Source organism: Pseudorca crassidens, chromosome 10, assembly GCF_039906515.1.
Source record: "Pseudorca crassidens isolate mPseCra1 chromosome 10, mPseCra1.hap1, whole genome shotgun sequence".
Lineage (NCBI taxonomy): Eukaryota > Metazoa > Chordata > Mammalia > Artiodactyla > Delphinidae > Pseudorca > Pseudorca crassidens.
The window spans coordinates 62,789,414-62,805,999 of NC_090305.1; the positions used below are offsets into that span (position 1 = coordinate 62,789,414).

A 16,586-nucleotide genomic window follows, 5' to 3' on the forward strand; every position below is an offset into this window, starting at 1 on the left:
TACTTGAAGCGTAAATCTCTATTCCCTTGCTTTCTATTGAGGTTCAACATTTCCCCATATACTTGTTAACCTGTGGATGTCCTCATCCCATAGTGATAATTTTTTAATATCATATCTTCTTTAGGGATATTGCAAACCCATTAGGATATCTCTAAAACATACTGTGGAGTTTACACTAAAAGGGCAGCATCCTAATTTATGAATCCTGTGGACTGTGTGGAACACCAAGCAATAAGTGATCAGGTAGAAGTAAAGGATATTTGACTCCAAGTGAAAAGAAATGAAGGCTTAAGTTGTCTCAGAAAAACCAAAGCCAATGCCACAGGCATAATCAGGAGATATGTTTTGATTTCAGTCCCAGGGATAATTTTTCTCTCTCATTCCCCGAAAACAATCTCCCAAACTGGTCTGTGTTAAAGGTAATAGCACAAAACAACAAAATCAGAGAGAACAATTTTTATAATGAAGCAAAGAACTAAGAAGCCAATTTGTTTCCAAGGAAAGTAGGAACGCTATTCCTGAATCAGTTCGACACCAAATGATGACTGACGTGTGCATCTAGGCTCACTGAGAAAGTTCGGTTTCCTCAGAAGATCTTAAACAACCAGTATAAGTCCTTATTTATAATGTTTGACTGAATCTATGCAATAAATGGTCAAGAAGATAAATTTTTATATAATAAAAAGATGACAAAGGGAATGATCCTGTAGTATCCCATTAGCTATATAACTTCTAAAATAAGTATTCCATCATTCATTCTATAATAAATTCACTGAAGTTTGTTAATCTCCCAAAGCTAAAAATTTTAAACTAACACTGACAACAGAAATATGTTTTAATGCAAAACATATGGAGAAAACAAACTGACGAAGCACAAACCATCTGATCATAATTAGAGCAGTGACCATTACAAGGGAATTTCATTTAAAATTCTTAAAATGCTTTTACTATAATAAATAACCAACCAGAACCCTAGGACAGGTAGACTCTTTTTCACTGTGATGAGAAAGAAGAAAGCTGAAGTTTTGGACTACCACCATTTTTACAGTGACTTGACATTACCTGTGTCCTCCCCAAGGAAGCCTACGTTCTAATCTGAGTCCCTCCTGTAGAACCACACCACAGACAGGCCCGGGTGCTTGATGTGGTCATTTACTTCTGACACAATTGGTTAATTTTATCACATGGATGTCTACCCTGTATTCCTAGTGCCTTAATTTTCTGTGAGCAAGAATTTTTATTATTATAATTATTCATGGCTCCATAGTATCTCAGAAACATATGCATATGGTAGCTACTGGATAAACAGCTAGAAATTAAACCAATGCACCAAAAATGGGATTCATTTACATAGGAAAGGAAAAGTATGTCATAGGCAGTGGGGAGTGAAACATGAGTCTAAAAAGCGGTCATCTCTGCAACTTCACAGAGCTGCTATCCACTATTTTATTGGGATTTCACACAATACACACACAGGTATTCTTCATGTAATTTGACATATACAGTGTTTTAAAATCCAGTTGCTCGCATATGAATATGCTGAAAGAATATCCCAGAGAGTAATATCCTAAAGTAAATCACTTCTAAACCAAGGTGAATTTCAGACTGCACAAGAAGCAGAGAAGCTGATGGTCAAAGTGGATGGCGGCACAAAGTGACCCCAAACACCATCCCCCAGCCAGACACCAGGTATTTAGTCTAAACCATCTACTGGAAACTAATTTTTTTGTTGGTTTCAAGAAACTGGGCACGTTTTAAAATCTGTTATTTATCTGAAATTTTCCATACTTGATTCAAGTCAAAATATCCCTTAAATGTTTCCCATGATGAATTTGGCAGTACAATGCTGAGAGGTTACACAGCTTGTTACTACATAAATAAACTCTGCTGAGGCATCCTTCAAAATGTAACAGACTGTCAGCCCACAGGCCATACATCTGAGACACTTTGACCTAGACATACTTCTCTATCAAACGGAGACTTAGAGAAATTTCAAGAAGCAAAACCTGCCCCATGAATCATGGACTTCTTTCCTGGACAGGTTCTTATGATGGACTCGAATAATATGGAAAAACAGGAAATGAGTTCAAACTTTTGCATCTTCTTTGATTTCAGACAATAATAATCCCAAGACTCCTGGCGATGTCCCCACAAGACATCATACAAGATTGAACCAGTGAAATTCCCAGCTTCTCCTCAGCATCCTCTTTCTGCTAACTTTAATTAAACAAGTTTGGGTGTGTTCTGTCTGCATTAGACACACTGAATGTAGAAGACAGCTTAGTAAACCTCCCCTTTCTTAAAAAATAATGCCGATCAATCAATCACTGTCGGCCCCACCTGTTTGAAGGAAGATGGTGCCTCCCGTTAGCTGAGACCCTAAGGGTGCACTTGGCCACTCACCTCGCCTGCTGGCAGACGCAGCAGATCCACACCTTCTCGTGCTTCTGGTAGGAGCAGCAGCTCTTGCAGACGTTGAACTTACAGTCCCCACACTGGCGCTTGGTGTTGACAAGGAAGGTGAAGGGTGAGCAGCAGCGCATACAGCAGTGCTCCACGAACTTCTGGTGCTTGGAGAGGATGCTGCACTTGCTGCCTTCCTCATCCAGCTTCTGCTTCATCTCGCTGGGGAGCCAGGTTGGGGAAAGGGTGAGGAGAAGAGAAACAGCACATCAGGTCAGGGGGCTCCCTCCCTAAAGCACGCCACCCTGGCCCTCCCATATGGCAAGCTGCCATGTAGGATCTTCCTGTAAAACACAGAAAGATCAATGGCTTGACATAATATCCAGAGAGGAACCCTAATGGTGGATTAATTTTGTGTTCTTCTATATGTCATATTTTCTATAAGAAAGCACAAAACCTTATTACTTATATTTCAGACACTAGATTTAAATACAAATTATTATAAAGCTAAGCACATTAAAAAGAAATCCTTTAGCTTAATTAATGTCTTTTTAAAAGAGCAGGAGATCATTTATGTTAAAATATTAATCCTTATAACAGCCCTGCTGGGAATATGATAAATGCAATCCTGGCCCTTAATATCCCTGGAAACTGAAGCACCAGGGATTTTAAAAGCTTTCAAATCAATGTAGTCAATAAAGATTCTTTGGGTGATGGGCTAATCCTAAACACTGGTGACTCAGAGTTGGATAAAAGTTAACCCCCTTCTTCCAAAGAGCTCGTGGATGTTCTGGGCACACAACTGGTCATAGTAATGTAAAACACAACACTGCATGCACTTTTCTCTACACTCTGAGGAGGAAAGGAGAAACCCTAAGAGGCAAGGATCTACCCCAAACACACTGAGTTACTCAGGATACAACTGACCGGAAGTAACCAACTTATTCTACCTTGGCAAATTTGAGTTGTTTTTGCCTGTTCAAAGATGCACACCCACAAAGAATAACAGAAAATAATTTTTGTTTCTGTATCCATTTTGTGATTGTGCAATTCACCCCAGATGAATCTATGATGTATGTGGCAAATATTTTCTTTCATTTTGAACTTGTCTTTTCACTTTGCTTATTGGTGTCTTTCATCATTTAGAAGCGTTTAATTTTTCTGTAGTTAAATTGGTCAGTCTTTTCTTCTGTGGCTTCTGAGTGTTACATCTTGCTTATTACTCCTCCCACCCTCTACCAACCACTAATCTACTTTCTATTTCTTTGAATTTGGACATTTAATATAAATGGAATCATACCATATGTGTTTAAGGTTCATCCATGTGACAGCATGTATCAGAATTTCATTCCTTTTTATGGCCAAGTAATAGTCCATTTACAGATGTACCATATTTTATTTATCCATTCATCGACTGATAGACATCTGGGTTCTTTCTACTTTTTTGGCTATTTTGAATAATGCTGCTATTGACATTCATGTATAAGTTTTTGTGTGGACGTATCTTTTCAATCCCAGGAGTGGAATTACTGGGACATATGGTAATGCTAAATGTTTAAACTTTTAAGAAACTACCAGAGTGTTTTCCAAATCGCTGCTCCATCTTACATCCCACCAGCAATATATGAGGGTTCTGATTTTTCTGCATACTCACCAACACTTGTTATTGTCTGCCTTTTTTATTATAGCCATCCTAGGGGGTTTTAGGTGGTATCTAATTGTGCTTTTGATTTGCATTTCCCTACTAGCCATTTGTACGTAGTCTTTGGAGAAAAGTCTATTCAAATCTTTTACCCATTTTAAAATTAGAATATTTATCTTTTTCATCATTGCGTTATAAGAGTTCTTTATAATATTCTGGATACAAGTCCCTTATCAGATATATGATTGGCAAATATTTTCTCTTTCTTATATTAAACCTTATATTTTATTAGTATTTTTAGGTGCTTTTAGTACAAAGAAGGGCTGCACTAGCTCATCCCAGCCTGCTACTAGAATGGGAAATCTACATATGGTTTTATAATCTAATTTTTCACTTAACAACAACACATCATAAACATCTTTCCATGAAAATTCAAAGAGTGTTTGTAGCTTTAGCTTTCAGGTCCCCTGAGCTGGCTTACATGGCTGCCAGTATACGCACAGGGCTTTCTGCTCTGCACTGCGGTGCCCGATACTCATTTGTTTCTTGAGCATTAGAAGGGGAGACTACATCAGGCCAGCTGATAATTCTACAGGGTAAAATATTGTATATGTATACTTGGCTGAACAAAATATTTACAGGGAAACAGGACAGAAGTTTTTTTCCTTAAGACATGAAGATGTTGTTATCCAGTCCCTCAGATTTAGAATAGAAGGTGAGCTAAGTTATCAACGGCTCTGACCTCTGTAAACAATATAAGAACAGCCTCAGCAATTGACCTTCTTCTATTGATATTTCAAAGACACTGAATTAAATAGGATAAAACACCCAGGAAGGAAAGTCTTTAGGGATCAAAAAAAGCTCTGTGAACTCAATGCACAAGATCACTTGAGCTTTATGAGTTTTGTTTCCTGATACACAGGACTGCAAATGCCAATGGCATTTAAAAACTCACTGAGAGTCTAGTGATAAAACTGTACCAATTCCTCCAAAGTTTGTTCCAAGCAAATGGAGTGTTTTGAACCACAGGCTCAATAGAGGAATAGAATGTCCTTCTTGTGAACCATCTCTCACTTCTCAGATTCTACTGCCCTGTAGTACCTCATGGGAGAGGTCACTGAATTGTATAGGATAACCTGTAGTGGCTAACTGCAGAATCAACCAAGAATTATGCAAGACCAGGTACCTGCACTGAAACGTCCTGGGAAGGACCAGGCCCCCAAATGGTCAGCCATGTGGGAAAGAGTGATGGGTTTAGAGTCAGTGGCTGGGGTGTAGAGCTGAGCTCAATCACTTCTCAAAGATCCCTCCAACCTTTCTGAGCCTCTGCCTTCTGAGAGGCAACAGTAATTCCTACTTCGCAGAGTTTCCAGAGATTTTAAGTGAGCAAATCAACAATAAGCAAATAGTACTTTGCATTTTGATTAGCAAGAAATCCAATGGTCTCAGTACCCATAACATTTGATCACACTTGTTTCTATGTCAAGAAAGTTTTGTGATAGTATCTGGGCAAAAGGGCTCAATATGTATTTGTTGCTTGAGCACTGAGTGTTAGTGGGTGTGAAGTGGCATCTCATTGTGGTTTTGACTTGCATTTCCCAAGTGAGTAATGATGTTGAACACGGTTAGTCTGGTCTTTAGCAATGTCATCTAACATCTGGTTTAGCCTCTTCCCGATACATCACTCTGCAACCGACATATGAAAAGCTTATCAACATTTCATGGTTTCTGGGTCCACTGCAATGCCAGTTCTGATTCTCACCATGTGCTGAGAATGCATGCAGGCTCAATGGGGCTAGAGTGTCATAAGTTAGCTGTGTCTGCCATAGGTGTAGCAGGGACAGTGATGGCATATATGTCACTTGTTTGCTATCAAAGAGACAGTAATTCTAGCCCATAGCTGTGAGCCACCACTCCATGGTCACAGGCACTGTTGTCTAGATTGCCAATTATTCACTCAGTTCACACTCACTGAGTACTTACTATTCCAGGTGCTAGGGATAAAAAGAAAACAGGACATGGTCCCTCCTCTTCATGAAACATGTATTAAAGTGGGGATTCAAATGATTACAAACTAAATAAAATATAAAACAATTATAAGTTGTAAGGCATTCTATTACAGAATAATCAGGGCACTTAGACTGAGAATGACATGGCAACCTACTTTAGACTGGGTGGTGACAGAAGTCTTCTTTGGGGAGGTGACATTTAAGTTGAGACTACAGGTTGAGAAGGGGCTAGCCCAATAGGAAAAAAAAAATAGCATAAGAGGCAGAGAGAACAGCAGAGGAAAAGAGCTTAATGTTGGGGAAAGGGGAGGGAAGACAAGACACAGGTCCTGGAAAGGAGTTTGGATCTTATCCTACGTTCAGTGGGAAGTTATTGAGGCCGGTGAGCAGAAACAGAGCAGGATCCAATTTCCGTTGTAGTAGCACCTGCTGTTACATTAAGGCCAACTTCTAGGGGGCCATGTGTGGAAGCCTGGAGAGCAGTGCACTCATCTAAGTAGCTGGCTGAGGTTTGGACCAGGGTAGGAGCAGAGGAGATGGAGAGGAGTGGACAGATGCATGGCACACCTGCTGAAGGATCTGACATGGGAGCGGAGGGAAAGAATGAACCAAGAACCATTCTCAGGTTTACAGCTTTTGTGGGGAGTGAAGCGGTTTATGGAGCAAGGGAAGACTATGATAGTAGAAGCAAGTTTTACTGAAAACTATGAGGCATCTAAAGGGATTTGCCATGTGGACAATTGATAGGTGTTTGTGCATCTCAGAGGAGGGATCTGGGCCAACTGTGTAAGTTTGGGAATTATCTTCAGACACACCTCCATAAATATAGGAATGGATGAGTCACCCTAGGGAAGAGAGGGCAGCAAGGGGAAAATAAGAGAGCATAGAAACAAGCCAGGGAAACCCCAAATGTTTAAACTCAGGCTGAAACTTGAAGAGGCGAAGCCAGACAAAGAGACTGAGAAAGACACCAAAGGAAGAAGGTGTTTCAGAGAGAGAATGGCTGACTGTGTCTGCCGTGAAGGCAGAGAAGTGTCCACTGGATTTGGCAACAGGGAGGTCACAGGTGGCCCTGAAAAAAGCAATTTCACTGTGAGGGGGGTAGGGGGAGTGAGGCAGGAGCTACTGCTGTGGACTGCAGGGTGAGCAGGAGGTGAGGTAGTGGATCAATCACGGAATGACTCTGCCGGTAATGTTATAAATGTTAAGAGCAAGGCTCCAGAGGGTGAACCCAACTGATAGGAATAATAATAGTCATAATAATTTAAAAGTATGTTTTGCTTTTAATCTGTCATGGGTAATATCACTCTCTCACTGTGTAATTTCAGGCAGAATCATTTTGCTGCCCCCTGATGGTGTTATCAAAATTCATTCAAGGTTAATAGAGTTCACTGTGTCACAGTACAGAAAATAAACACTTAAAGATTCCCTCTGGATGGTGAAGTTAATAGACACACACCAAATACAATGTGATTACCAGCTCTGAAAGGAAGCAGACCATTTTAAACCAGAACTTTGGACGGTCCCTTTAGCCCCATAAACCAGAGCATCATGTTTCATATGAGCATTGTCTGTAAGGAGTTATGGGAGCTCCATCAACCTGAATTTCTTCAGACAGCGTAATAAACAATGGATGCTGGGGAGAGGGTGAGGGGCGCTGGCTCTGCTCCTGATGGCTCAAGGGGGTGAGGGTTGGGATGGTTAAAACCTTTCTGTATATTGAAACATTTTTGCTGGTTACCATCACTATGTAAGAAGAATAATGATACTGAAAAATTTGGGGGTCACTAAAGAGAGTCATAGTTTATATTTAACATGTTCAACCTCTAATCTACGAAGGAATTTACCATCACAATTCAGAAAAAAAAGTGGTAAAATGAATGCACATTTACGTAAATCACCTCTATGGAATCCACTGAAGTTTAAGTAAAAAGAATGGAAACAGACAGTAAGCTCCATGTTTCATAAAACGAAGGAATTCCCACAACCTGCCACTTCTAAAATAGACTATGGAAGAAGTTTAGTTATATTTGGGATCTGGAGGGAAGATGGTGAAATCAGACACACATCCATCTTGACCTTGAGCAGAGAGAGGTATCAAAATACAAATGAGGGCACCCTAGAGGCATTATAATTCTTTCCTTAAAAAGAAGAATGGCCGGGTCACCAGAGAAGCTGGGACCTTCACCCTGTGGACTCACATCAATATCACAGTGTATCAGAGTTTCATTACAAGCCCAGGCTGGCCAGGAGCACGTGAAAAAGAAAACCCAAAGGGCATCTAGCCTGCAAGAGGGATCACACCTTCACGGTGGTAGGCTCATCAAATCAGATGAGAAATGTCTGGGCGGAACATCTCCAGCTGTAGCTGATTACCATCCCAGCTGACTCACCTTCCAGCATCGTCCCTCTCACCTGCAAACAGCTAGATCTGCTTTCCCTCCTGGGTTTTCACAAAGCAGTTATTCAATCACTACCTTCACAACTCAGGAAGGTAGGGAGGGCAATCATATTTCCCACCTCCTCAAATTAGCCATAGTGCATGAAACAGAACAGACCCTCCATTTAACCGCTATGAATGACCTCACTTAAGCAGTAGCCCAAGAGGAATGGAGGTGTGGGAGCTGAGAATAAAAGAGGCTGACTGAGAATGTTCTAGATACAAAATAAATAATACAAAATAAAGCAAGCTTTCCTTTCCACCAACCTTGCCTCTTTATTGACTTTTTAAAAAATTAATTTATTTTATTTTATTTTATTTTTGGCTGTGTTGGGTCTGTGTTGATGTGCGCGGGCTTTCTCTAGTTGCGGCGAGCGGGGGCTACTCTTCATTGTGGTGTGCAGGCTTCTCATCGCGGTGGCTTCTCTTGTTGCAGAGCTCGGGCTCTAGGTGCACGGGCTTCAGTAGTTGTGGCTCGTGGGCTCAGTAGTTGTGGTTTGCGGGCTCTAGAGCGCAGGCTCAGTAGTTGTGGCGCACGGGCTTAGTTGCTCCACGGCATGTGGAATCTTCCCGGACCAGGGCTTGAACCCGTGTCCCCTGCATTGGCAGGCGGATTCTTAACCACTGCGCCACCAGGGAGGCCCTTTACTGACCTTTGAGTGGCAAGCACCTAGTCCCACTTTTCGTAACAGATTTTGGCTCCCAACGTGAGGCCATGCTCTCGCTGTATCTGGCTCCCCGGGGTTTTCCTGAGTAGAGCCGCCGGCCATGACGACATGCCGGGATGGTTGTGATGAGCCCCCTGCTTGTGGCTAGCTGATCCTGAGAGGGGACTTGCGGGGATGTTCCTAGTAGGTGCTGAAATCATTTGTTTCGGGGATTCTCCCTGTTTCTTCCATGCTGGGCACTGACTGCCAGCATAGGCTTTGTCCTTGGTGGAACAGAAGCGTGCATCGGAAAGAGCTAACGAGCTCCAAGACTAAGTCTACCGGTGTGCACCTGGGCAAACTTCTCTTTTGAGCATGAAGTGCTAGTTGGGCATTTGAGAGTTGAGATCAATTGTGAGCATGAGGTGCTATTTGGGCATTTTGCCAGTTGGTTCCGATGTGTGTCTGACGTTGAGGACCCTTTGTGTTGGGGAAATGTTTGTTTGGGACTCCATATCGGTTATCGTCTTGGAGGATTTGTGACAGTTCTGTCTTTTGGTGTGTGAATGTATATTCCATTTGTGTGACTGGTATTCTCATTGCCTTTTGTAAAATGGGAGATTCAGGTTCAATTCAGTAAGAAAAATTTTAGCTATGAACCTATGACTAAGAAAAAGAAAGATGATTTTTTTTTTAACACAGTGTAGCTAACAGTATTCTTCAGAGAAAACTGGTTAAGATGAAACTCTTTTGAAACTCCAAAACTGGTTCTTTTTGCATATGCAGTTAGAGAAAGCTAGCTTGATAAAAATACTGTTTTCAGAATTCTGACCCTGAGAGAACAAAAATATGCCTAAGAGAAAGCTTGAAGTTAACTCTTATCATATCCTTGAAATGCAAACACAACCCGTTCTGCCTGACACTTCAGCCTTGGGTTAATTAGTAGAACTTCAAAAGATGTTTGGGTTCATCACTTATTTGCAAAGCAGAAATAGAGACACAGACATAGAGAACAGACGTATGGATACCAAGGGGGTAAGGGAGGGTGGGATGAATTGGGAGACTGGGATTGACATATGTACAGTACTTTGTATAAAACAGATAACTAATGAGAACCTACTGTATAGCACAGGGAACTCTATTCAATGCTCTGTGGTGACCTAAATGGGAAGGAAATCCAAAAAAGAGGGGATATATGTATACGTATAGCTGATTCACTTTGCTGTACAATAGAAACTAACACAACATTGTAAAGCAACTACAATATTAATTTAAAAAAAGATGTTTGGGTTCATTAAACACGCATCTTGTGCCACATTAAAGAGAAACTGTGCTATGAGAAAAATGTATGTTTTTAGAGGTTATGGAATATGTTCTTAAGTTTGCCAATAAGAAAATGCTGATATAACAAACAGTTCAATGACTTGTTTCTTGGTGTTGTTAAGGTCTTTTAAAGGTTAAAAATTGTAATATGTAAAAATGATAAGGGAAGCATTTCAGTGTGTAAAGCAAGTAGGATATGTGTTGTCGGTGAGAGAAGGTATAAAAAAATGAAAATATTTTTGCTGAAGGATAGAAGAAGGATTAATTTTGTCGTAAAGCTGGTTGTTTCTGGATGGGAAGAAAAGGAGAAAGAAAGTGATAAAAGTTTGTTAAAAAAAATAATGAATTTCGAGAAAAGAATTTTGTACGTTGTTAAGATAAAGATTAGATCGAATTTAATTAGATAAATGAATTTTGTTATTAATAGTAAGCTGATGCAAGACTGAGTTTGGTTTTCTCTCTGTTAAGAGAACAAAATTTTTCTAAACAAATTAGGATTATTTGGTATGTTAAATTATACAGAAAACATTGTCAAATAATAATGATAAACATTCTTAGGTTATATAAATATCATTAATATAAGTGTTCTAGAAGTTATATGAAGTTTCTAAAATTTGAGTATGTTCTGGCATTATGTTTCAGTCATACTTCTAGTTATAAATTGTCTAGTGAAGTTGTCACAGAGTATAACTTAACTACTTACGATGTGTACTTGCTGGCTTTAAGACTTGCTGGCTTTACAGTACATGTGCTTGAAGCACATGTACAATGTTTGTGTGACAACTGGGTATAATTGATAAAATGTATAGGCTATAAAATGTTTCCCCATCAGCATACCTCTGTACTGGTTTGTTATGTCTGATTAGTTTTCCCCCAACGTGAATAACTAGGCCAATATATAAACAAAAAGTAGCCCTAGCACCAAGGGACGTGAATAGACCCAGAGCTGGCGACTGAGCCACTCTGGCAATGTTGGAAAAATACATTGATTATCAAAGCTCTCATGGAAAGATTTGCTATTAGAAAGGGAAAATGGTGGAAGAAATTTTCCCATATTGAGGTATGGGGAAGTCATCCTGGCTTATACATGATTAAATTAAACTTTAGGTTAACCAAAACAGCCTGTTTCTGGCCTATTAAACATATATTGTACATCTGCTTTAACCACTAAGGAAAAAAAACACAATCAGAGAATAATACAAGGATTCATTTTGATTATTATCCTCATTGTAATATGTCTGCTAGTTTTCAAATGTCTGTCCAAGTACTATGACAAAGTAATCAAAGAGAGAGGTAATGTTTTCACAATACAAAATATTGATGCTAACCTTGTAACTCAAGATTATTTACAACTCTATGTCCATTCCCCAAATTAGGCAGGACTATGCCCCACTTCAGCAGGAAGTAGCCACGGCGGTTGTTGCCCCATTCCCTCAAAGATTTGGGGAAAATTGGAAGAGAAATGAAACTAAAACCAAGGTCCCCTGCCAAGTTTATGATTAACCTCTCTATCCAAAACTCCCTTTCTGGTTCTGTACCTGTCCCTCCTCAAGATTGAGGAATATCAAAGAAAAGGTGGGTTTGAAATGGAGCGGGACCCTATGGTCCTTCCCCCACATGTTTCCCACCTGCCTTTTGTCTATGGAAAAACTTTAGCCAAAGAATAAGTTTAATCAGAGAAGTGATAAAATGCAGAAGCAAAGGAAAGCAGTCAAGCAAGACTCAATAATAACAGTTTTGTCATTAAGCAAAGTCAAGGACATTTATTTCCTCCTCAAGGGCTAGAGGTAATATTCAAAGCCATATCCTTTGAGCTGTTTTATAGATACTGAAAACTCCACCAGGTGGAAGATGTTAACTACACGATGACCAGACTGTAGCCATGACATAAGCTGCCACATGAGTCCGCACCCCCCACCCCTTTGCCAGCCTCTGAAATAAAGCAAACTTCTTTCCACCAGCTGTGCCTCTTTTTTGGCTTTTGAGCGGTAAGCAGCCAAACCCCACTTTCAGCAACAGTATGTATATATTTTAATATTTTGAAGCCAGCAGTAGGTTAACCTGAGCTGACCAGGGTCACTGACCACTGTGTGGTGGGCAGATTCACAAGAAAGCTGTTGCTGCTGTTTACACTGGACAGAGAAACATAACTAAAGTTGTGAGACAAACCAGAAATAGGGTGACCATGTATAACTACCAATCCATGTGTCTCTAGATCCCCATCATATTATGAAATACGTACGAAAAAATATATACAAAGTAAACTGGATATTAACATTGTTACAAGACCACATCTATAAGTTCTGACTTCAAATAATTTTGCTCATTAATATGGCTTCATTTCATTATTTAACTCATGGGATTTATAAGTAAATAGTTATACATTTGAATGTGAAGTAAATTTATGGAAATAAAAAAGTGCTTTTATGTCTTTACATACTAGGAACTGGCCTGAGGTTTTATTTTTCAGATGGTTCCTTCACTTAGATTAAAAGTCACTGAATGAGGATGCCTTGAGGCTGTAGCTTTTGAGCTTTCTCATTTTATGTATTTAATTGTGTTTTTTTTTGCCTAAAAGAGCTTCTAAAGTTGGACTGGGGATTTTTTATCTTCCATATGCCCCAGGATTTCTACTTTCCTGCTTCTGATTCTGTCAGTAAAGGTTGGTTCGTGAAACCATTAAACAAAAAAGGGAAAGAACTCAGGATAGAAACTGCATCCGCCTTCAGCTGCTGCGGTGCTTTGCCTCGCCTGGGTGTAATCACAAGGCAGGTGTCTGGGTCCACACAGGAGGCTTGGGCAAACACGGTGGGAAGTGACACTGTCCCTGTGAGAAGAAGAATAAGCTCAAAGCCTGGCTATGATCTTGGTGCTATGTTAAGGTCAGACATGTGTTAATTTTCTTCCATTCTCAGGCAGCCTAAGACACTGAACCCAGAAGGAAAACCCAATCCATGATTGATGCCTGGTCATTGCAGAGGAGGAAAGACAGACGGAGGGGAGGGAAGATACCCATTCTTCTCTCCTTCCTCATTGACAGAACACTGAGTTTGAGCTGAGCCATTGCCTCCCAGAATCAAGACCAGGCTTCCTAGCATCCCTTGCAGCTACATGCAGCCATGTGACTAAGTTCTGGCCCATGAGATAAAAGTGGAAGGGAGGTGTGTTACATAGGGTGCTTACAGGGAGCTCACTCTGCCAGAAGGGGCTCCCTTTTGTCTTTCTGCTTTTCCTCCCCCATCTCATTATGTGTTCATGATGGCATGAGCTCTAGCTGCTAACCCGATCTATAATTTGACCTTGGGAATCTGTGTGGATCAAAAACAAAGGCTCTTGGGTCCTCAGTGATGTGGGGGAGCTGCCACACTAGTCCTGAACCCACCCCCTGAATTTCTTCTATGTGAAAGAGAAATAAATTCTATCCTGTTCCAGCACTGTTTATCTATTGTTATTTTGGGTTTTTCTCTTAAACACCGATAGACCTGATTCTGAGAAAGGAGAGCAGGGCAAGTGTCAAGTAGAGTGAGAGCAAAGTAAGGATGGGAAGGGGAGACTGATTGATGAGGCAGAGAGTGGCAGGGTTCTGAGCAAGATGGAATGGAAAGGAAAGCAGGATGACACAAGCAGTCTATAACGAAGATCATTTATCCCCAAGTGGTGGCAGGGCCAGGGGAGGGATGTCAACTTGAAGCTGCCACACTGAGCTGGCGAACCAATGCAAAGCACAGCATTGTATATAGAAACACGCTAAACCCACCACAGAGTGGGGCTGGGTGTGAGGATGGTCTAAAACTGACCCAGTTGTAGGGCAACTTTCTTTGCAAGTGCTTCTGATGCCTCCTAGCTCACTGGCTCACTAGGGGCTGCTCTGTCCTTCTCTTGGAACCATGGGAAGCACAGAGGCCTGTCTATCAAAAGCCCTCATTTCACAGGACTGTGAGGTCTATAACTGTCCCCTCTATGTCTACTTGTCCCCTCTATGACTCCCTCCTTCTAGAATTTCTGGGGAGGCCCAGCGTTCCTCTGCCCTTTCTCCTCCCCTCCAGGCACCGGATGCCAGAGAAGCTCTGCTGTCACCTTGGTGGCCACTTCCCAGGGCCAGCTTTCCATGAGTTCCTGGTGGCCAAATGCCTCACGTCTTGGCACTGCTCTTTCTCCTTGGCCTTGCTGTCCAGCAGAATTCCCGGAAATCTCCAGGCTCTGTGCTTCAAAACAGCCAGTACTGCCCCATTCCCACTGGCCTTTCCCTGTCTGGATATATAGCTCCCCTGATTGGCTTGCCCTTGAATGGCTAGCCATCTTCCTAGGACTCTCTCTTTTGCTGTCCTTACTTCCTAGTTCCCAGGACAGCATTCCTTTTCCTACGTTCATCCTCCCTTGGATGGAAAAAGGAAACATCATCTTTATTGAGAAAGTGCTGCATGAAGAGCACAGGTCTAGCATTGGGAAGCCTGGGAGAGAATCCTGACCTGGTATTTCAGTTCTCTGACTTCAGTTTTACTCATCTGTAATATGGGGCCAATAACGTTCACCTCACAGAATTGTTGGAAGGACTAGAAATACACACTCATAGCACCTGTACATCATGGGCATGTGATAAATCACTGTTCTTTTTTTTAAAAAAAAACATTGTAATGATATTCGTAGCATCAGTATGACCATTTAATGGGACCATTGAGAAATAGTTTTTCTAGGACATGGCATATCCAGTGATTTAAGGGATTTCTGATCCCAGGAGACAGCCCTGTCCATCCAGAAGAGCTATGTCCCCTTGAAGCCCATCTCAGATTGCTTCTCAGTGGGGCTGCTCAGGAAGTCCCAAGCCATCGCTCCTCCGTGGTGACCCTGCCTAGGACAGACCCTCAGTAGCAGCAGGGTCTGGCCAGCTCCACATTGGGGCTATGCAGCTCTGAGCTCCCTGTCCGCCTGACATAGCTCTCGACACTGCTGGAAACTTTACTCCAGCAAGGAACCCCTGTGCTGCTACTTCTTCCCCCTCCCTGCCCTTCCATTTGCCTTGGCTTTCCCAACAAGGAGTCCTGCCATCCCACCCCCAGCCCTGTGGCAAGGGCAGGCAGGAGGAGCTTCAAGCAAGGAGAGAGAAAATGCTCAGGAAGCAGACTGACTCAGTGGAGTCTCTGCCGGATGCATCCCTAAGGTGGCCTGGTCCTCTCTGGACACAAGGGAATGAGAAGACGAGAGGCAAAACTGACCACAGAGAACCCGAAATTCTGTACACTTCTCATTCCTTTAATAATAACACACTCGGAATAAGTGTGTTTTCTGGCTTTGGAACCGTCAGGCCTCCTGAGGTTGAATATCCACATGGAGACCTGTGATGTCAGGTGTCCCGCAGGGTCCTGCTGTAAGTACCAACATCACTGAAGAGCCCTCTCCCCAGCTCTGCCTTCCAGCACACACTCCTCTGTGTCTGAGACACCTCTTGATTCTGGAGTCACAGTTACAGTCCGTTGCCCCCACCCTGCCACCCCCTTCCTACCACACTATCCTGTTGACCTGGAGAGAAAACTGGGGCCAAAGTGGGGACCTAAAGCCTGGCTAAGCCAGAGAACAGGGTCTGAAGTTGAATACACAAAAGACCATTTGGGAAAGAGAGACAATATTAGGTTAATGGCCTTCAGAGGCTTCAGTTATACATTTTAATTTTAATAATATGTTAAAATGGGTGTCCTGAAGCCTACATCTAAATTCACCCATTGCTTTACAATTTTTACCGAATAAATTCTTCCCTTGTTGAAATTTCTATCTTTTGCTTTCATAAATGAATCCTACATAATTTATGTGGTCCTTTATTAAATAGACATATATGGAGATGCTACCTGGTGCCGTATAATGGTCTAAATGCAAGGTGGTTCAGGCATAAAAAGGGACAGAATCATGGAAGCAAATAACAGGGAGCATGAGAACTCTACCTGAAGGCCCTCCAGAGGGCTAAACTGAGCAGGGAGAGCTGGAGAGGTCTAAAATGGCATTTTTGAAAACCTGTGTGATGGTTAATGTTAGAGGTCAACTTGGCTGGGTCACAGGGTACCCAGATATTTGGTCAAACATGTCTTGATCGTGGACGGATCTAGACTGTCATACAGAGTGAAGTAAGTCAG

The 16,586-nt window shown here is 41.7% G+C and overlaps 1 protein-coding gene and 1 long non-coding RNA gene across 6 annotated transcripts in view; one reads left to right on the forward strand and one right to left on the reverse strand.

Moving 5' to 3' along the window:
- LOC137232318 (uncharacterized) overlaps nucleotides 1–16,586 on the forward strand; it is a 557,085-nt gene that overhangs the window by 236,516 nt on the left and 303,983 nt on the right. The gene's annotated exons all lie outside the window — the stretch shown is intronic.
- MYRIP (myosin VIIA and Rab interacting protein) overlaps nucleotides 1–16,586 on the reverse strand; it is a 221,280-nt gene that overhangs the window by 112,216 nt on the left and 92,478 nt on the right. For all 4 annotated transcript variants that reach the window (XM_067754015.1, XM_067754014.1, XM_067754012.1 and 1 more), the window contains exon 3: nucleotides 2,404–2,625. In XM_067754015.1, coding sequence (XP_067610116.1) covers nucleotides 2,404–2,625 — 222 coding nt within the window. The remainder of the gene's footprint in view (nucleotides 1–2,403; nucleotides 2,626–16,586) is intronic.